Source organism: Liolophura sinensis, chromosome 2 (genome assembly GCF_032854445.1).
Source record: "Liolophura sinensis isolate JHLJ2023 chromosome 2, CUHK_Ljap_v2, whole genome shotgun sequence".
NCBI lineage: Eukaryota > Metazoa > Mollusca > Polyplacophora > Chitonida > Chitonidae > Liolophura > Liolophura sinensis.
In genome coordinates this window covers 20,389,140-20,410,320 of record NC_088296.1, presented here as the reverse complement: position 1 = coordinate 20,410,320, position 21,181 = coordinate 20,389,140, and the positions used below count along the sequence as shown (strand labels likewise).

At 38.0% G+C, this 21,181-nt stretch overlaps 1 protein-coding gene across 1 annotated transcript; it reads right to left on the bottom strand.

Annotated features, from left to right (window-relative positions):
* Positions 1–2,963: 2,963 nt before the first annotated feature.
* On the bottom strand, positions 2,964–20,097 carry LOC135462976 (uncharacterized). The gene is made up of 12 exons (XM_064740298.1): positions 19,966–20,097; positions 17,700–17,968; positions 16,957–17,159; positions 16,237–16,336; positions 14,487–14,643; positions 11,406–11,604; positions 10,412–10,670; positions 9,014–9,164; positions 8,614–8,726; positions 8,091–8,114; positions 5,633–5,720; positions 2,964–3,663 (listed from the first exon to the last, which is right to left on the bottom strand). The coding sequence occupies exons 2-12, from the start codon at positions 17,940–17,942 to the stop codon at positions 3,509–3,511; spliced, it is 1,692 nt and encodes a 563-aa protein (XP_064596368.1). The 5' UTR covers positions 17,943–17,968; positions 19,966–20,097; the 3' UTR covers positions 2,964–3,508.
* Positions 20,098–21,181: the final 1,084 nt, after the last annotated feature.

The following is a 21,181-nucleotide window of genomic DNA, read 5'->3' as shown; positions in this document are numbered from 1 at the left end:
TTATCACAGACATCAGCTCCAAGAATAAAAATGGATTGTAAATATGATTGTGGGTGGAACAGGACGGTGGGCATTGATTATCTCTGATCAACCAAGTAAACGTTATGCATCTCATTTGAATTTTGAGCAATTTAACTTTGGTATTGAAGTCATCAAATGAGATATAAATAGAAAAGTTAATTACAATATTAAATCTTTAGGTGACTATCAAAAGATGAACATCTGAAAACTATATCTGTTAATTTTTTTCATTTGAGAATTAAAAAGCAATTAAGTGTTTAATTTTAGTTTAAGGAGGCTTAGATGGATGATATTTTGAGTACCAGGCCACATGACAACTGATCACAGCCATCATATTGTACAACCTACCTTTATGTTCAGATGTATCATTTTACATCTGTGAGCAGAGCCTACTTACACACATAGCCTGAATAATAAAAACTGTACATATTATTATATTATATGAGAAAACAAACTAGATGTTTTGTCGTTAAACAAAACCTTATTTATACGTCACATAAAGTCTCTTGACGAACCTCACCATTCAGATATTTCGAAGATCAGCAGACATTCATGGACATTTTCAGCAGTTAACTTGATCAACATAACCACATCACTGTTCAGGGTTACACCTGACCCTGCCGTTTTAGTGGTCAGAAAAAATGTAGCCCATCTGACAGTTCTCATTCGAACCAGTGTTGTTGATGTCTAGAAGCAGTGACATAGATGTCTATAACCAGTAACATGGATTTTTATATTCAGTAACACATGTATGTAATCAAAAACTCAGATGTCGGCAATCAGTAACATCTACGCAGTAAAACAGATGTCTGTAACCAGTAACACACATATCCATAACCAGTAACATGGATGCCTGTAACAAGTAACACAGATGTCTGTAAGCAGAAACACATACATTAGTAAGCAGAAATACATACACTGGTAAGCGGAAACACATCTGTAAACAGTAACACAGATGTCTGTAAGTAATACACACTTGTACAATGTAAACACAATCGTCAGCACTGCTGAATTAAAAGAGGTATGCGAGTATGAAAAATGTATACAAATTTAAACAGCAACTGTTTACATTAACATGTCTGTTTTTTAAAAATCAATCGATAATTCTGTTTTTATCAAACAATTGCACTTTCCTGTACATGAATTTCCCTACAATTCATGTCAAGGGGCATAACTCCACTATGTTTACATACATTTTTAACAGTATGTCCATAAAACTGTGGTCTCTGAACAAACAAAATTAATAAAAAAAGAAATTTCACAATCAATATTTGTCATGTTTATTACAAGTACATTCTAAGCTTACACTAAAGGTTGTCAAACTAATCAATCCCGGCTGGGTAAATAAGGTTAACTGAAGGAGGTCATCTCAAAATACAATCGCCCCTCGAATAACCACCATAATATTTTAGCTTGGCCATTTTTCTTCTTCTTCTAAATAAGTAGCCATCTTTTTTTCTTCCACTAAATAAGTGGTTCCATTGAAGAGTCCTGTCAAAATGCTCCGTAATATAATTATCCGAATTGTATGATTCCGCGTTTGATTGATTCGGATGTAGACAGTTTATTCTTCTTACAACTATTGTAGAATTCTTGATAAAAAAAAATATGGACAATCTTATCCATATGGACACCAAAGCAGTGAATGACCAATGTATTAAGCGGGCCAGAGGAATATTTCAGTTTTTAATTTAATTTTTAATCATGTTCAAATTAACAATGCCCATTAAGGACAACAACAAACGTACAACATCACATAACAGTTAATTAGGGCACTCAAAATGGCCAAGTCAGCAATTTACTCTTCACCAACAAACTAATCTTCACTCTTGCATTTCACTGAAATATCACAAGCATCTGCAAACTGGTTATCGAACGCATGTCATCCCAGTTTTCACCTGTCATTCACTGTATGGTGATGACTGACTTTGATAATGCCACTATTCACGTATCGTTCACTATCTGGTGATAACTGACTATGATAATCCCACTATTCACATATCGTTCACTATGTGGTGATGACTGACTATGATAATGCCACTATTCACATATCGTTCACTACGTGGTGATGACTGACTTTGATAATGCCACTATTCACATATCGTTTACTATCTGGTGATGACTGACTTTGATAATCCCACTATTCACATATTGCTCACTATCCGATGAAGACTGGCTTTGACAATGCCACTATTCTTAATATTGTTTACTGCATGATGACGAATGACCTTGACAATGCCACTATTCGTCTATCATTCAATGTTCAAACCGGTATGAATTACCTATCTTTCTCACTAAATATGCAATATCACAGCCATCATTACCGGAATTTATTCACACTATAAACTTGCAGCATAGAAGTTTTGCTACTATTTACATCATGACTGTAAAATTGATAAAGTTAGAGTGTAATTCTTTTCCATCTGAACATGAGAATATTGTGACATATACTGTATGAGTAAAGCAAGACCAAATTAGCAATACCTTTATTTTCGTGTCGTCTTACACCCAGGATTCTTGTTTAAGGGAAGGATAACACCAGACCAAATGACCAGCATATGCATCAATACAGTATCCCACAGGTACAATGTAGTTTAAAAGTTATCACATTTTGTTTTTGTCATGTACCACAACGGAGATATCACAAAAATTGCAAACACTGAAACAGTAACAAGCACTGCCATGTTATAAGTTTTAAGCAGTGAGGCATGAGTTACTTCTTTAACCAGCAAATACGGCTGTATCTGCTCACATCACGAGAACCCTGTTTGGCCTTCTAACCATATGACCATGGGGCAGAAGTGATACGGCTTCAATGTCTCCCAGTAAAGCGGTTGCTCAAACATGGTGCCTCCCATGGCCTCATTAAGAAATTCTGATTAAAAGTTGATTTATAGAGTAATGAAGAATGTCAAAAAAAAAAAAACAAAAACAAAATGTCTGTGGCCATTTTAGCCTGTTTTAACTCCTTGTCTGAAATAAGTCATCTTACCCAATTTCTTCAACCTTTTCACACATTAACTGGGTGTTATTTAAAGCCTACTCTGAGGACATTTCTACATCTACATTAAAAACATGATTTTTTCTGTGAAGCCCTGATGTTGGCAAACACACCAAAACATAAATTCTCAAAATTATCAAAAAATTAAGGTGTATAAATCGCATTCAAAAGTCGCCCTCAGACATGCGAAAAGGTTGAAAAAATAGAGTATGTAATATGTTGACTTCTCTTTTCAGTGAATGATCCATGTTAAGTGATTGCATGTCAATAATATGACTGAGCATCAGATCAATATGAAAGAAATGATACAATAAAAATTTGCATACAGTGTTTTTAAGACTGAAGCATTGAGCAGGTACCGGTATCTCTACTTCATGCTAAAATATCATACAGTTTTGATAAATACATGGAGAATTTATGTACCCTTCAGTATCACCCAGATACACTCCCTCAGTCAGCCAAGGGGAGGCTACTCTCAAAGGGAGACTACTCTTCAAGACCCATCCTCCTCTCTCGGCGACTCCTACGGGCGCGCAGTTTCTCCTGCAGTCCCTGTTCCATGCGGGTTTTGTTCAACTCTTGAGCTTTGTCAAATTCTTCCATCTCCTTCTCGTGCTGCTTTCTAAGTGATTCAATGTTACCTGTGAACGGAAAGACATGATTAACTGAGTGACTGACTGATGTACCTGACGTGAAACAAGGTAATTCATTACATTTACAGCCCATGCTAAATAAGCAAAACTTATGCAAGGATATAAGTTGGTTTTTGAACTTTATTTGATGTATTTATTTGATTGGTGTAATATTTCCCTAATACCACGGCGGCCAGCATTATGGTGGGAGGAAACCGGGCAGAACAAGGGGGGAAACCCACGACCATCTGCAGGTTGCTGGCAGACCTTCCCACATACAGACAATGAGGAAGCCAGAATGAACTTGATTTGAAGGGACCACAAAACGAATATACATACATATACAATTTTTATCAAAATCACACAATATGTACAGCTGTTATTGCACAGAAATCAACGATCAGTCTGAATGAACGAAGCCTATGGATGAATCAGGCCGGCTATTGACCTGCTCCTGCCCACAATATTTTATCAAACTGAGACAATATTTGGAGCAGTTATTGCACAGAAACCAAAGTGTGGCTGACAAAGAACATGCACACTGTAAAGTTGGGCAGATAAACAGATGGACTAGATGGTGATTAGCGTACTAGTGCAGTATAATGACACAGAAGTGTTGCAAGTCCAGTTTATGCTGGCTCCCTCTCCTGTTGTACATGGAAAAGTCTGCCAGCAAACTGAGGATGGTCAGGGGTTTCCTCATACCATAATGTTAGCCACCATCATGTTAGTAAAATATTTTTGAGTATGGCGTAAAACACCAATCAAATAGATAAATAAATCCCTCTCCTGTTGTACATGGAAAAGTCTGCCAGCAAACTGAGGATGGTCAGAGGTTTCCTCATACCATAATGTTAGCCACCATCATGTTAGTAAAATATTCTTGAGTATGGCGTAAAACACAAATCAAATAGATAAATAAATCCCTCTCCTGTTGTGCGTGGAAAGTCTGCCAGCAACCTGAGGATGGTCAGGGGTTTCCTCATACCATAATGTTAGCCACCATCATGTTAGTAAAATATTCTTGAGTATGGCGTAAAACACAAATCAAATAGATAAATAAATCCCTCTCCTGTTGTGCGTGGAAAGTCTGTCAGCAACCTGAGGATGGTCAGAGGTTTCCTCATACCATAATGTTAGCCACCATCATGTTAGTAAAATATTCTTGAGTATGGTGTAAAACACCAATCAAATAGATAAATAAATCCCTCTCCTGTTGTGCGTGGAAAAGTCTGCCAGCAACCTGAGGATGGTCAGGGGTTTCCTCATACCATAATGTTAGCCACCATCATGTTAGTGAAATATTCTTGAGTATGGCGTAAAACACCAATCAAATAGATAAATAAATCCCTCTCCTGTTGTGCTTGGAAAAGTCTGCCAGCAACCTGAGGATGTTCAGAGGTTTCCTCATACCATAATGTTAGCCACCATCATGTTAGTGAAATATTCTTGAGTATGGCGTAAAACACCAATCAAATAGATAAATAAATCCCACTCCTGTTGTGCGTGGAAAAGTCTGCCAGCAACCTGAGGATGGTCAGGGGTTTCCTCATACCATAATGTTAGTCACCATCATGTTAGTGAAATATTCTTGAGTATGGCGTAAAACACCAATCAAATAGATAAATAAATCCCTCTCCTGTTGTGCGTGGAAAAGTCTGCCAGCAACCTGAGGATGGTCAGGGGTTTCCTCATACCATAATGTTAGTCACCATCATGTTAGTGAAATATTCTTGAGTATGGCGTAAAACACCAATCAAATAGATAAATAAATATGTAAAATAAGTAAATAAGCATTGAGCTTTGTATCTAAACTAAAGGACGTTTTCTGAGTGAAAATGTCACTTTGGGTAGACATGCAGAGTTGTATTCATGACTGATCAATTAAATAATAACAACATAACTACTGCAGATACAACATACGTCGTCAAACTGAAATATTGATACTAACAAGCTAATGACTTGCACAAAAACTCACCAAATATTTCATTGTCCGAGGGAGGCGGAGCTAAGTCACTGAGTGGGAGGGGTGTTGGCTGACGAGTGGGCTCTTCTGTTGTCAGTGTCTAATCAAAAGAAACACAGAAAGTGATAAACAGACAAAGTTTTTTTTCCACAAAGACCGATACAGAATAACAATACTCTGTGATATAACTGTTGGCATGAGCACAATAATGGAGTTTGAACTCTTATGTCTTTGAAGGTATTAACAGTCCAACTGTATTGCATGACATGTGAAAATGGTAGGCAATCTTTGTTAACATCAATTTATTGAAAATCTGTCTCGCAACTGATGTCTCTTTCCTGCAGGAACTTCTCAAATTAAAAAACGTTCAGCTCTACAATTTTTTTCTATTATCCATTTACTCTATATTACTTTTTCTGAAACTTTTTTTTTTCATGCCCATGTGATAGTAAATGTGAATAACATGTAAATAACATTTGTTATAGGTCACATGACATGGTAGGACTTTTTTTTTTACCACTAATGGTGCAATACTAAGTGTCAATGAAAAACAGTGACAGTGGGAAGGTCTGCTAGCAACCTGGGGATGGTTGTGGGTTTCCCCTGGGTTCTGCCCGGTTTTCTACCACCATAATGCTGGCCACCGTTGTGTAGGTAAAATATTCTTAAGTATGGTGTAAAACACCAATCAAATAAAGAAATAAATAAAAACAGACCAATTAAGGGGAGGTAATTGCTCCTGCATCAGGATTATTCCCCTTTAGGTGGGAAGATTATTAAAGGTTGTAAACAAATGAGCACAAAATCTACACTTATATTTATTTAACTGATTGAGTTCAAACACCTGTGAATCCAACTTTTTGAAATATAGCATGTACAGAGGGTAACATGATACATAAAGATTTCTTAATTCTGGAACAGAAGAGAAATGTACAACGCCATACAACCACAATCTCACCACATCAATGATTAATTACACGCACAGAGCTGTGATATCAACGTTGTCATAATCACATAAAACCTGTGGGTTTAGGTGCAGATGCTGTGTTTTTTGTAAGAATAACACTACATATGACTTGACCATTTATAACCTGTTATGTCAAGTTGTTCTGTATGTTCATTTATCCCCAATTTATCAGCTTTTTTTAGACACCTTTACATGACCTTACACGTATCTACATGCTTTTATAAACAATATATATATATATATATATATATATATATATATATATATATATATATATATATATACATATGATGTGCATACTCAATACCTATCTCTACACTCAGCTTTCAATACCTAATTCTTCAACATTTTCAATGAAATCTGATACCAAGATTTTTAAACATTCTGAGAACAGTTTAGTAGACAAATAATTTGTATCATTTTAAGATGCTTGCATCTTTAGTGAGGCCAAAAAAAGTATAATATATTGGCACCATTTTCATAAAACTTTATGGATAAATTCCACTGTAAAAATTGCTTTAGAGAAAAGGTTGAAGATTTCCTGTATACATACATGTATCTACACGGTTTTGTATATATCTACATGGTTTTGTATATATCTACATGGTTTTGTATATATCTACATGGTACTGTATATATCTGCAAGGCTTTGTATATATTTACATTGTTTTGTGTATAGTTACATTGTTTCGTATGTATCTACATGGTTTTGTATATATCTACATACTTTTGTATATATCTATGATATATCATGATTTTGTATATATCCACATGGTTTTGTATATATCTGCATTGTTTTGTACATACCCACATACTTCTGTATATATCTACATTGTTTTGTATATGTCTACATGCTTTTGTATATGTCTACATGCTTTTGTATATATCTACATGCTTTTGTATATACATGTGTCTATATGCTTTAATACATACAGACATGTTTATCCACATGCTTACTCTATAATCAGGACAGCATGTAAATGTGCTTGTGTATGCGATTTCAAGTTGAAAATCAATGCAGATTTGTAATGTAGACACATAATAAACAGGTAAGGTAAAAACAAGAAAGCAGAGAGCATTAAAAATGAGAAAATTACAAAGAAACCAATTACATGCACCTGTCCTTGGCATAGGTAACAGGAGAAATATCACACAGAAGGTCACACTTTTTCAGAAAAAAAACCATGCATGTACAAGAATTTTCTAAACACTAAATGACAGTAAAATCAAGCAATATCTGTGCCCTGGAAGAGCCTCTCACAGATTTTTTCTAAAAAAAAAGTGTTTTGAATTTGACTTTTTGTCTGTGAAAATAACTCCGGACACACTCCGAACACAATTATAATCTTAATTTTATCTTAAATTAAAAATCTTAAATGACTGTACATCTTCATGGTATCCTGAAAATTTCATCTGACTTCCGGTAGTATCATGCACGAGGGGATAAATAAAACAAGAGTACATATAATCTAAAACAAAAGTTCCAACCAATGAAATACCCACCTGGTTTTGGTTGTCATCAGTTTTCTATTAATTAAGGTGTGATGGTAGGAAAAAGAAATGCAAAAAAGTCAGAATGCAACATGGACAATAACAGAGTGTTTGGTGGGTAACAAAAGAGGTTAAGCCGTGTCGGAAATGTGATGATGGTCAAACTGTGAGAAAATAATACAATTAATATGTCTGCAGATATGGAAAGCATAAAATATTAATCTGGACAGCTTTTGAAAATATATCTTTGCTTGAAAAATGAACAAACTCTAAAGTTAAACTTTACTGGACAAATTTTTTTCAAGAATTCAAAAAATATTGCTTCAAGCCCTTAGATTAACAAAATTATTCTGTACATCATCAATTCTGGACAACATACATTGCTCTATAAAAACAAATTAAATCTACAGTTGCCCAGCAAATTTTCAAAAAGACAACTGAGCCAAGGGTTAATAACACATTTTTACAACATCCATGATATTTTAAGTGGGAGCTGTGTTAAGTCTCATCTGCACTTGAAGTTTCCAACACTTACCTCTGTCTCTCCATCACCTTTAGGTAAGTCTCCAGACATGGAGACTGCATCTGCCTCTGTCAGTGACATCAGGAGGTTGGTGTCAGCAGTATCTTCCATCACGGGAAGGTCACCTGGGGAGAAGCAAGGTCAAACATGCATAGGGGTCAACTCTCACATTATTTAATTGAAAATCCCGTTCTCACCTTCAGTGTAATAAATCTCACGTTTTTTTTTTCTGCCCAAAAGGATTCCGCAATATTGCTGTATAATGTTTTCATCTCATATGACATGAAATCTTCCAAAATATAGTTAAAAATATACAAAAACATTTTTTTCTTGGGGACTTTTATTCAAGCTAAAAATTTACCTGCGAAAACAAATACGAAAAACCAAAAAAAGCCCTTGGGTAAAGCCATACCTTCTGGTTCTGGGATTTTGATTGTCTCCCCTGAGGACTCTGTATATTTCTCCTGTAGGAGGCGCAGACGCTCTGCTCTAAGGGCTTTTTGCTTCTCAGCAGCTTCTTTGCTGGCTTTCTCCAAGTCAGACAGGATGGTTTTGTCTATGACCTGGATAAAACACAATCAACACTGTGTCTCTTACAAGAGTGCAGGAGGCCTTTTGTGGGAAGGTCTGCCATCAACCTGCGGATGGTTGTGGGTTTCCCTCACGTTCTGCCCGGTTGCCTTCCACCATAATGCTGGCCGCCGTCACATAAGTGAAATATTCTTGAAAACAGTGTTAAACACCAATCAAATAAAAAAATAAACAGTGCAGGCTGTTAAAGTAAATTGAAATTTTTAACATGCAGGAGTTTTTTGCAACACTGTAACACATTATCAGTGATGTGCTATTCTATATGTCATTTACTTACATATTTCAACTGTTTTTTATCAGGTTTTTTCTGGCCTTTGACCAGTTTCTGGCCAGCATTATGGTGGGAGCAAACCAAGCAGAGGCTGGGGGAAACTCACAACTATCCGCAGGTTGCTGTCCGACCTTCCCATGTACGACCAGTGAGGAAGCCAGCACAAGCTTGACTTGAACTCACAGCAACCTCACGGCTCTGAAAACTCCGCCATGGAGGAGTGGTCTGCAGTAAACCATCATCTCTTGGCAAGTATTTGATGAACATTCCCATAGATTAACCACCCCCACTCCCCACCCCCACCCTTCACACACCCCCACCCCCACCCACACCCCACCCCCCACCCCCACCCTTCACACACACCCCCACCCCCACCTTTCACACCACACACACACAAAACAAACTCATTAAATACATTATATTGGCAGAGGGCACGTCATCTCCAACAGACATCATGTAGGACCAGACCTAAATGGTCCTAGGAGTGGCGTTGATTGCTCATTACCACCCATGCTTTAAGTGAGCAAGTGAGTGCTTGGGGTTTAAACATCGTACTTAACAATTTTTCAGTCATATGACGACAAAGGAATCCTTAGAGTGCATGTAGTGTGCCTCCTTGTTGCAGGACGGATTTACACCACTCTTTTATCTAGTGCTGCTTCACTGAGATGACTTACCGGAGGCAAGTAAGTCACCCCGCCCGAGCCATTATACTAATAGTCGTTGCACTATCCCCTTCATGCTACAAGTGAGAAAGTTACAACTTCCTCTTTTAAGGTCTTAGGTTTGACTCCCACAAAGGATTGACACTGGGTCTACCGCCCTCCCAAGCAGACCGTTGCTTTGAAAACACCCATTGCAACACATACCTTCAAATCACTGCAACATATACTTGTAATTGATCAAATTACTGCAACGGGCATTAAATCAAGCTACTGTAACAAGTACCTGATCAAACCACTGCAGAAGCGCTGCACAGCGGCGGTGGGTGATTGTGTAGCATTCTGTAGCGTGGGCGTAGCGGTCAGATGACTGCATGTCGACATAGATGTGTCGTGTGGCCTTGTTAAGGGTGTCCACCTCGTCAGCCTTCAGGTAAGGGAAGTTGATGGTGTACAGGTAGCGCTGGGCATTAGTGATGTTTTGTGATGCTGCAATGAAGTTGTTCCTGGCCTCCGTGGCAACCTGGTAACGCAGCTGCATGTTTCTGCAAACATCAGCCAATTTTTACTTCAAAGTTGTTTTAAAATTATGAAACCATCTTTCAATAAATACTAATAGCTAATAAATATGTATGAGCTAACATATCCCCTTAATATTTCCTTTACTTTCAAGGAACTGGATTTCCCAAGACTTCAAATCATACATAATCTTAACTCATTTTCCCATGTGCATTTAAAGCATTACATGTGTCTTAACTCTCAGCCCATCTCGTAGTACAGACATTATGTTGCCATGGTAACTAAAAGTAAGTAACGTGGGGAGGTTTGCCAGCAACCTGAGGATGGTTGTGGGTTTCCCCCGGGCTCTGTCCGATTTCCATACACCATAATGCTGGCCGCTGTCCTATAAGTGAAATATTCTTGAGTACGGTGTAAAAAACCAATCAAATAAATAAATAAATGAAAATAAGTACCAGAGTTTTTGTCTTATTTCATGCATTTTTCACTTATTTGCCCGTGTTTAATTTTACGTGTACAGGAAATCTGAGTTTCCCCACCAGCTGGTTAATGATGAACTGTACCAGATATGCACTTAATACTGGTGGAAGACAAGTGGTCTTCAATTTATGCCACACAAGCATTGTCAACTCCGACAAGCAGTGAGAGTGAGGGAATCCAAATCCACAAATTCCCAGTCTAAGGCCGGGTTTGAACTGACACCTCTTTATAGTGAGTGGATATTGCTGGCTCTACTGGCTATGACATCCCACAGGACTCACCCTGGGCTAATCCTTGGCAGCCAACCCCACCGCTGAACGCCGAAAGCTATCTGGTTACAGGCGTGGTGAACAAGAAGGCGACCGTTCTGCCACTTCTGCTTGGCGACCAAAATCCGCTGCTTGCAATCAAGCAGCATGTCTAGTTCAGCCTCCAGTCGGTTCTCTTCAGCACTACCGTACTCCCCGTTGAAAAACTGAGCTGCAAGAAAATAAAATAAAATAAAAATAAATTTATAAAAAATAAAATAAAATTAAAAAAAAATATGGTTCTTAAATGGAAATTAACAATAGATGTTGATCATGTTGAAAACTGGATTTCCTATGACAAAAGTTTTTATTAAATCCGAATACTTTTACACACCCATATTTTTTTTTTTTCAACAAAAAACTTAAAAACAAAAAAAAAGGACATTGTCAAAATAAGACATGCTTGTACTGATCAAATAAGCCACTGAGTAACTTTGGAGACATGCTTGTACTGACCAAATAAGCCACTGAGTAACTTTGGAGATGCCATCCACCTCAGATTTAGAACAATATGTCTGGTTGATTCATTTAACCATCTTCCTGTCAACTAGTTTGCTACTTGCTATAGGCTTCGTTATTAACTTTCGTTACTGTACGTATTAAAGTCTTAAAAACCTACGCTTTCGACAGCCATTGGCAATGCGGATGACGTACTTCCGCCAGGGCATTTTCAGCCAATCAATCATCGTCCTTTGTAAGTGTCTATTTCCTTGTTTCAAAGCAAATACATGTACGTTCGAATCAGATCTCTTCCTTGACACAATATTGTATAACATCAATAAGCAGTGCTATAAACGTTGATTAATGTGCTTTTACTGAAACAAACAGGCAGTGGAAAGTCACTGTGCTGTCAGGCAATACCGGTAAGCCTACGTTGTTGTTGCACCACTAATTTCTATCAAGCCTAGTAATTCTGCCTCAAAACGACAACCCCACCCTCCCTTAAGCCCCCACCCATGAGCCTTATTTTCTGTGTGAGCACTTTTACGTCTTGTGTAAAATTAAATTTATTCCATACATCGCCTACTTCTCACTACATCCACGTCCCATGTTGTTTTGAACTCCTGTCAGTGTCAATAACTGACGTGGAATCTGATTGGACCATGGATGATGCATATTTATGAAGCAAAGGTTAGGGCTTTGAAGAGTTTGACTCAGTAAACCAAGACAGATAATGTCAGAAATTGTTAGCGTGATTAAATAAAGGTGTCCCTTAGCTGACCATTGCTTCATGTTACTGTACTCTGATGAGGTTAACAGTTGAAGGTTATCACATTGTAAGACCTTTCACATGAAGTCAATGTCGATTCATATCCTGATTGTAAGAGTGTGTGTGCGCATGGGGTTTAACGTCATACTTAACAATTATATCACGATGAAGGAATCCTTAGTGTGTATGTAATGTGCCTCCTTGTTGCAGGACGGATTTCCACCGCTCTTTTATCTACTGCTGCTTCAATGAGACGACTTACCGAAGGCAAGTAAGCCGCCCGGCCCGAGCTATTATACTGATACAGGTCAACCAGTCATTGCACTATCCCCTTCATGCCAAACGTCATGCGTGGGAGTTACAACTTCCTCTCTTAATGTTGTAGGTGCGACTCAACCCAGGATTGACCCTGGATCAACCGCTCCCAAAATCAGACACTCTACCAATTGTGCTATTGGGGTGGATCTCTGAATGTAAGAGCTAAACTATCAAACAGAAAGGAACTGGCACACACTATTAATTACACTCTAAAGTCAAACATTTTTCAGTTGGCAAACTCTGCCAGTGCAACATCAAGTGAATGATTCATGTTCCTTTTTTATGTTTCCCAGATAAAGTATGCTTGTAAATGATCCCCAAAGTCTTTCTGAACAAGTAAAACTTAAACAAGAAATAGAGAACTAAAAATTGACAAAATCAAGAATTTTGCTGCGAGATGACAAGGGAGCAACAGGAGTATTTTTTTAGAATTCACTTTTAAATACATTTATCTGGGTTGAAAAAAAAAAACAGCTTGAAAGTCATATTAATGTTCTACTTTTTCTTATGCACGTTGTTTTTGGAGTTCCTTTTTCAAAGCAAAGTTCCAACTCAGAGAAAGATATCCCACCCAAGGGGAGATAATCCATAATCTGCCTTTTTTTCCCAACATTCACTTGCTCCACAACAAGCAATGAACAGAAACCTTACATTGACTGGCTCACAACGGAGATAGGATTTCCAGTGTTAAAGCTTACAGCCTTTGTAATGCCCAAAATAATGAGCAATACTTTTCTCACACCAGCCTATCACTGATGATTCTGTATCCCTTAAAGGGTAACTGTTAATGGGATGACACAGGATGTGTTTTTAAATTGCCCCTCCTCCCTTCCACCCTAGCCCCTCACCTCCCACAAACAATGTACACCTTCCAAACACTCCTCCTTTGTTGGGATACCTGATGCAGCATTTCCTTTTAAGCCTAGGCATACAAAATGGAAAAGCCAACTGCATCTGTCTGCATGGAAAGGCAAAGTGAAATGTGCCAAAGCCTAAAAATGCTTTCAGTGTGTGCTCCAAGATGTCTTAAGGTCGACTATGTCTATTTGTGGCAGTATTGCAAGCTAAGTATTGTTGACAAGAGCAAAATGTGCTTCTTTGCCCAATCCAAAAAAAAAACAAAAAACAAAAAAACAAAAAAAAAAAAACAACTTACAAACCAAACTGTTTTCTACTTCAGGAAATGTAGCTTAAAGATAATATAAAAATGTGATTGAGAAACCTTTTATGTTGAGCTTCCCACAAAATCGAATAGTTTTCACTCTCTGACATCATTCTAAGACTGCCATTGAAAAAGAATTTTGGGGGGAAATTGAATACTGTAGTGGAAGATTTTTGGTTTTAGGCTGTGTTGCTTAAACAGCCAGCTTGTACATAGAACACAGAATTCAGCGTTTCACTTCCTTTGTCATGGTCAACTGAAACAATACACGGGCATTTTTACAAAGGATATGCACATTGTAAATCAACTTGATATCTTTCACTACAAAGGGAAATAACTCATAGCACACATGACCTGTACTCACACAGCATCTCATCCTGCTCCTTATAGAGCTGGTGTATGGCCTCAGCCTCCTTCTGTAGCGTAGTCACCTCGGCCATCAGCTGTTCACGCTGTTCCTTTACCCCTACATACTCTTTCTGGGCAACTTCCTGTTTGTTCAGAGCCTCAAGGTACTCCTCCTGAATATCATGATATTGAGATATTTTATTTTACAATTCTAGACCTGTACATCACTTGGTTTCATTAGTCGACTGCACAAATCAGGATGTTAAACTGTTGATTAAAATAAGAAAAACTGGCCAACGTAAGGTGAAAGTAATAAAGGGTATTATAAGTGAACTACTTTAAGCAGGATATCTGATCCTACTGTATTGGCCACAGCTGGTGAACGTGATGAAGTGTGATGAGGAAAGGAAACACAGTTTACATGTATGTGGTAATCATTGATGACAGCTAACACCTTATGAACCATAAAAAAGTAACTGCTCAAAGAGAATAAACAGTTCGTTTGCCAAAATGAGATCAACTTGGGATAAGCTTAATTTCCATCATGGGATCAGCTCAATTTCCATCATGGGATCAGCTCAATTTCCATCATGGGATCAGCTCAATTTCCATCATGGGATCAACTCAATTTCTACCATGGGATCAGCCTAATTTCCATCATAAGATCAGCTCAATTTCCATCATGGGATCAGCTCAATTTCCACCATGGGATCAGCCTAATTTCCATCATGGGATCAGCTCAATTTCCATCATAAAATCAGCTTAATTTCCATCATGAGATCAGCCTAATTTCCATCATTAGATCAGCCTAATTTCTACCATGGGAACAGCCTAATTTTCATCATTAGATCAGCCTAATTTCCACCATGGGATCAGCTCAATTTCCATCATGAGATCAGCTCAATTTCTACCATGGGATCAGCCTAATTTCCATCATAAGATCAGCTCAATTTCCATCATGGGATCAGCTCAATTTCCACCATGGGATCAGCTTAATTTCCATCATGGGATCAGCTCAATTTTCATCATGGGATCAGCCTAATTTCCATCATGGGATCAGCTCAATTTCCATCATGGGATCAGCCTAATTTCCATCATGGGATCAACTCAATTTTCATCATGGGATCAGCCTAATTTCCATCAAGAGATCAGCTCAATTTCCACCATGGGATCAGCCTAATTTCCATCATGGGATCAGCTCAATTTCCATCATGGGATAGGCTCAATTTCCATCAAGAGATCAGCTCAATTTCCACCATGGGATCAGCCTAATTTCCATCATGGGATCAGCTCAATTTCCATCATGGGATCAGCCTAATTTCCATCATGGGATCAGTTCAATTTCCACCAAGGGATCAGCCTAATTTCCATCATGGGATCAGCTCAATTTCCATCATGGGATCAGCCTAATTTCCATTATGGGATCAGCCTAATTTCCATCATGGGATCAGCTCAATTTCCACCATGGGATCAGCTTAATTTCCATCATGGGATCAGCCTAATTTCCATCATGGGATCAGCTCAATTTCTACCATGGGAACAGCTTGATTTCTCCACAGAATCACCTCAGTTGCCTACATAGGAGCATTTTTTTTTATATTTACATGTACTTATTAGACTCTCCAACAATGTACATGTAAGATGCACAGTAAACTACGTTGCAATATTAATAATGAAAACAATAAACAAATAAGTTAAAGCTCAGAACTTCAATGAAAGCAATCTCATTGTTGACAAGCATACTGACAGCTGTTAGCCCCACCCACCTGCTCCTGTGACATCTTACTCTCGTACAACGCTGGGTCTGTGAAGAAAGATTTTACGTTAGGCTGCTTCAGATTGTCCACATCTGCCTTCTCTTTAGCCCTGAAACAAAAACAAGACTCTCTTTCCCATTCACCTGATTGACTGATTGATTGAGTAGGGAGATAAACTTCTAGTAAGACTATCACAATCCAATGTATAGGCAATTACAAATTGTACTGGGGCTTTTAACAGACGAACTACATGTATAAATGGTTTCTAACCGTTGCCCATAATGGGTGCTCTAGTTAGTTTTCTACAGGCTTGTGTTGTTTCTTCAGATAAGCAATTACCTGTTGTCTCTGCTAGAGTAATATGAAATAATATAGTTGTCTAGATATAGTTGTCAAGATATACATAGAGATTTGTGGTTCGTAACATTGGTAATTCATAAAAATAAGAAATCAAATAAGAAATCCGCATCACCAAACTACTTCTGGGCTAACTTGAGAGCAAAATACCTTTACACCAGCATAATGGTATACAGAAGTGCCATGTGGGAAATAACATCGTTTTAGTCATACTGATCATCTCACTGCTAGTAACCAGGCAAACTGCATAGGCATTAAAATCAGCACAGAAATTATGGATTTAAACTGTAGTGAGCTACCTTAAAATGTTTTCCAAACTGTGCATCCCCCCATACACCCTTATCTCAATTCTGCGCAATAAATGACTCTTACGTTTCCGCCAGGCACTTGTTGTAGTGCTCCAGAAGTTGTTTCTCAGTCGCTTCCACATCCGCCAGAGTTTTCTTCAGATCGTTCAGTTTCTTCACTGCGTTTCTTGCCTCAGCTTCACGGATCTTTTTGTCCAGAGCCACATATTTCTCAATGTCCTCTTTCAGGATTTCACTGGACTTTGGTTTGTTATCGCCAGGTGGGACCTTCACATGTAAAATCAGAATGTTGTATTGCAGGTGTTTTAAGCCAAAGATCTGACATGTACATCAATAAACAAGGCAGACAGCGGTTTAAGGTAAGCATGACACATCTTTGATAGGGTCTTCGGGTAGATAAACAGTGACTTGGATTTGAGCATACATGTAGCTTTAGGTATAAAAGTTAGAAAAGCACACTGTTATGTATAATTTTAAAGCTTGCCAGTTGGAGACATATGAATGCAAAACTTCAAGCCAATACATGAAGTACACATGTACTTGAGTATTTACAGGTATCTTTATCAAGTATTATAATATACTCAAAACTGGCCTGAAATTATGTGTTTTGTAGTTAATTAATATTAATTAATATTCATGCAGAGCATCAACAATTGAATACAAACCTTACATGTGTTATTTTGCTTTACTCGTATATGTATAAAAAATCCATAAAGGTTTTCCAAAAGTCAGAACCAACACTGATGTAAAACACAAAATAAATCTTTTTTGTACACTACAGAGCACAGTTATTCAATCTTGACTTACATGACTTTGCTGGTTGTTAGGAGGGGGTGGAGCTTGCTGCTGCTGTTGTTGCTGGGGAGGAGGAGCTTGCTGTTGTTGCTGGGGAGGGGGAGGAGCATGTTGATATTGAGGGTGTGGGACTATGTGGATCTGTTCTGGTGGGTCTGCCTTCTGCTGGTGGTAGAGATGATGGTAGGGCTGGGGTTGGACATTGGCCACAGGCCGGTTCGGAGAGTGAACTGGAGCGGAGGAGGCACAACCCATGGTGACCACAATCCCTTACCAAAATACTGGAAGAAAAAAGCTGATCCCTGTATTTGACCTAATATTTTCGTCTAACTAACTAAGTTACTCATTTTTGCCCAGTTCTGAGAATTCCACTGATCTTAGAAATATATGTTTAGAAGTTTGTTTTTAATCTACTGACTGTAATATGATATCCTTCATGTACTGGGAAGAAAAGTAATACTCAGCACCAAAAGTGACAGTTCATGGACTTTTAAAGCAAGTACAGCATTATCTGCAGGAATACCAGATTGACATGTTCCCACAAACCCCAGGATCACAAAACTGTCTTCAGTTTTCACAGCACAAATGGAAGAATTTTAACATTGTACTAGCTTAATCTGTGACACCCTTGTATTATAGGTCTATTTCAGATTCGGTTTATTAGAAGAATCATCTCAATGTTGAAGAACCTGCCGATGGTCGTGGGTTTTCCCCGGGCACTGCCCGATTTCCTTCCACCATATATATCGTATAAGTGAAATATTCTTGAGTACCGCGTAAAACACCAATCAAATAAATAATAAATAAATCAATGTTGATGATGTTGATGTAGGTGTCAGCTCCATGATCCTGGGCCAAATGATTTCATAAATTGTAACTAATGACAACTGAGAGCAAATCAATTGAATAAATGATCACCATTATTATTAAACGTGGCTGTTTTTAGAATTCATATTTTATTAATTTTTCCTCAATTAAGTAACAATACTATTATCAATCTATAAAGAGACCTTACAGCTCCTTAATACAAACAGTACTGAGAAAGATTTGGATAGCCTGAGATCTCTCCTAATATGTAGCTGATGATCTAAGGATCCATCTAGATGGACTCAGTGTGCAATTTTAAAACTCTGACATTTATTGTACAACAATGAGGCCACCTCCTCCTCTCAAAAAACTAGGTACAGATTTCCGAACGCTGACTCGATGGATCGATCTCAATGAGGTGTGTGCAGATGCCACGCGAACTCAACTGTATTAAAACAACAAGTTTTTTTTTATGCCCTTCTGTGTTGGATTAAGGAAACTGAAGCAGTGTTCACAGAATGCAATAGAAATAAAAGAGTTTTCTGGGGATTTCAATGACAAAACTCAGTTACATTTTAAACATACAAGTAGGTCACCTGACATTTCTTACAAAAGGGCTGTCTTTGATGAGGCGATCAGTACTGCCTCGGTACTGTCAATGTGATCCCACGGGAGTTAATTAGTTTCACCGGTGAGGAGAATAAATGTACAGGACAGTATTCGAGATTCCGTGGAAAAATGACGTATAGAAATAAGCTGCTAGGTGCAGTGAGTGCGGATGACACGAGAGGGAAAGAGGTGAGGATGGACTCACAATGAATGTCAGCATTTTAAAATAGCACATGGAGTTCATTTAGATGGACTATCCCAAGATTTTATTCATAGTCAGAGAAATTGATTATAACCACTTTGCAAACATGGCAATATATGCAAAACTATTTGAGACCGTGGACATCCAGGCATTTGCCGTTTTTTGGGAGTTAATATAATACACAGCATATAATTATATATGCTGTGTACATTGCGCTGTTGTATTATATACTCTAATTTCTGGTTATTATCAGCTGTACTTCTCTGAATATCATCCATTGTTTTTCAGTACCCTACATGTTCCCATGTTATCTTTCACCTCGTCGTCTGCTTGCCGCTGCCTCACACGAATAAAGTGTCCGGATATCCATGGTCTCGAATTAATGCATCAACCCGCTGATAGGGGCCTACATGATATGAAGCGAAACTTCATCAGTACCTACTAAATATTGTTAATTTTGCAACATATAACGTTTGGTCACCCGGTCAGATCACTAAAAATCGTATATAACAACCACCTCTCCCAACCCTTAAAGAAAAATCTTTAATAAAACATGACAGTACTAATTTAAACACAACACTTACGTCACTACGTTGTGTTGTTGTTGAGGTTTCGAAGGTGTCACCGAAACCGGCAGAGAATAAAAACAGCTTCACTTACCAATTGACACGGTGAAAATGCAGCAAGAAACACGTCCGAATGGTAAAACTCAAACTGCATTAGCAGCTCTACCCCAAACAATTGCGTGTTTACTTTGCTAACATTGTTAAAAGCCTATTTGTCCGATTGTACGATGCCAAAGTGCGCGCTGACACCCGTATCCATGTACACAGTGTGACGTCACGGGCACGGCATTGAGCGTAAGTGCACATGCGCACACTGTCTTGGTTGTCTAGTACACATGCAGTGCAGTCTACATGTATGGTAGTGTTAAATAAATTAACAGGACATTATCTAGCCTTTTTTCAGTGCAATACTGACGACTGCCTAGATTGAGAGGAACAGTTACCAAGGCTAATAATGTATGACCAGGGCTTAGTCACACAAATAACACATAAATACAATACGTATTATACGTACATAATACGTACGTACATAATAATACGTACATGTGCATTACGAAATGCAAAATGGGGTCAATCTTGTTATTGCTTGCGTGTTGATATGGAAGCACAGATACTTACGGTCTGAGACAGGCCTGCGTAATCATTGTTAGTAAAGAAGAACGGTGATCATCTCGGTCGATTTTACCGATTTCTTTATTTTTACTTTTTCAATGTTTTTTTTTTTTGTTTTTTGTTTTTTTTTTGTTTGTTTTTGTTTTGTAGCTCATCTGCACGTCTATACAGATGTACAGATTACAAGGTTTAGGGCTTACATATGGATTTATTTACCTTGGAATATTTATTTATTTATTGCGGCAACAGCTTTTCTTATCCTTCTAAAATCTGACAACTATTAAATTAGGCTACAGAAAAATTATACATGTTTAACTCCCTATGGACATAACGGAATCGCCAAAGTGACGATCTGTGTAATTCTATATACTAGCTTGAATATTCGGCTTTTTTATGTTTCTTCTGTTATCAACATTTTAAAATATCTTTATATCCAAGTAATTTTTAATTGGGATTATTCTACTGGAATAGTCGAACGTTGAGCAAAAATTGGGACCAGCTTTGCAATTTCACAGATTGACCTTTTTTTTATTGTGTCGGGTCCTACGTGTATGTGGTCTAGTGGTTAGCGTGCCATAGCACAGTGCAATGACTGAAGCCTCTCACTGATGGAGTCGCTGTGAGTTCAAGTCCAGCTCACGTCGCCTTCCTCTCCGGTGATACGTAGGAAACAATCTTCCAGCAACCTGTGGGTGCAT

What these genes read in the sequence shown, in the direction of transcription:
- LOC135462976 (XM_064740298.1), bottom strand. Translation starts at nt 17,942, where the DNA reads ATGGGTTGTGCCTCCTCCGCTCCAGTTCACTCTCCGAACCGGCCTGTG. An exon ending in CTAACAACCAGCAAAGTCAT is followed by an intron (nt 17,160 to 17,699) that starts GTAAGTCAAGAT and finishes TTACATGTGAAG; the next exon opens with GTCCCACCTGGCGATAACAA. An exon ending in TTCTGCAGTGGTTTGATCAG is followed by an intron (nt 9,165 to 10,411) that starts GTACTTGTTACA and finishes TGTTTTATCCAG; the next exon opens with GTCATAGACAAAACCATCCT.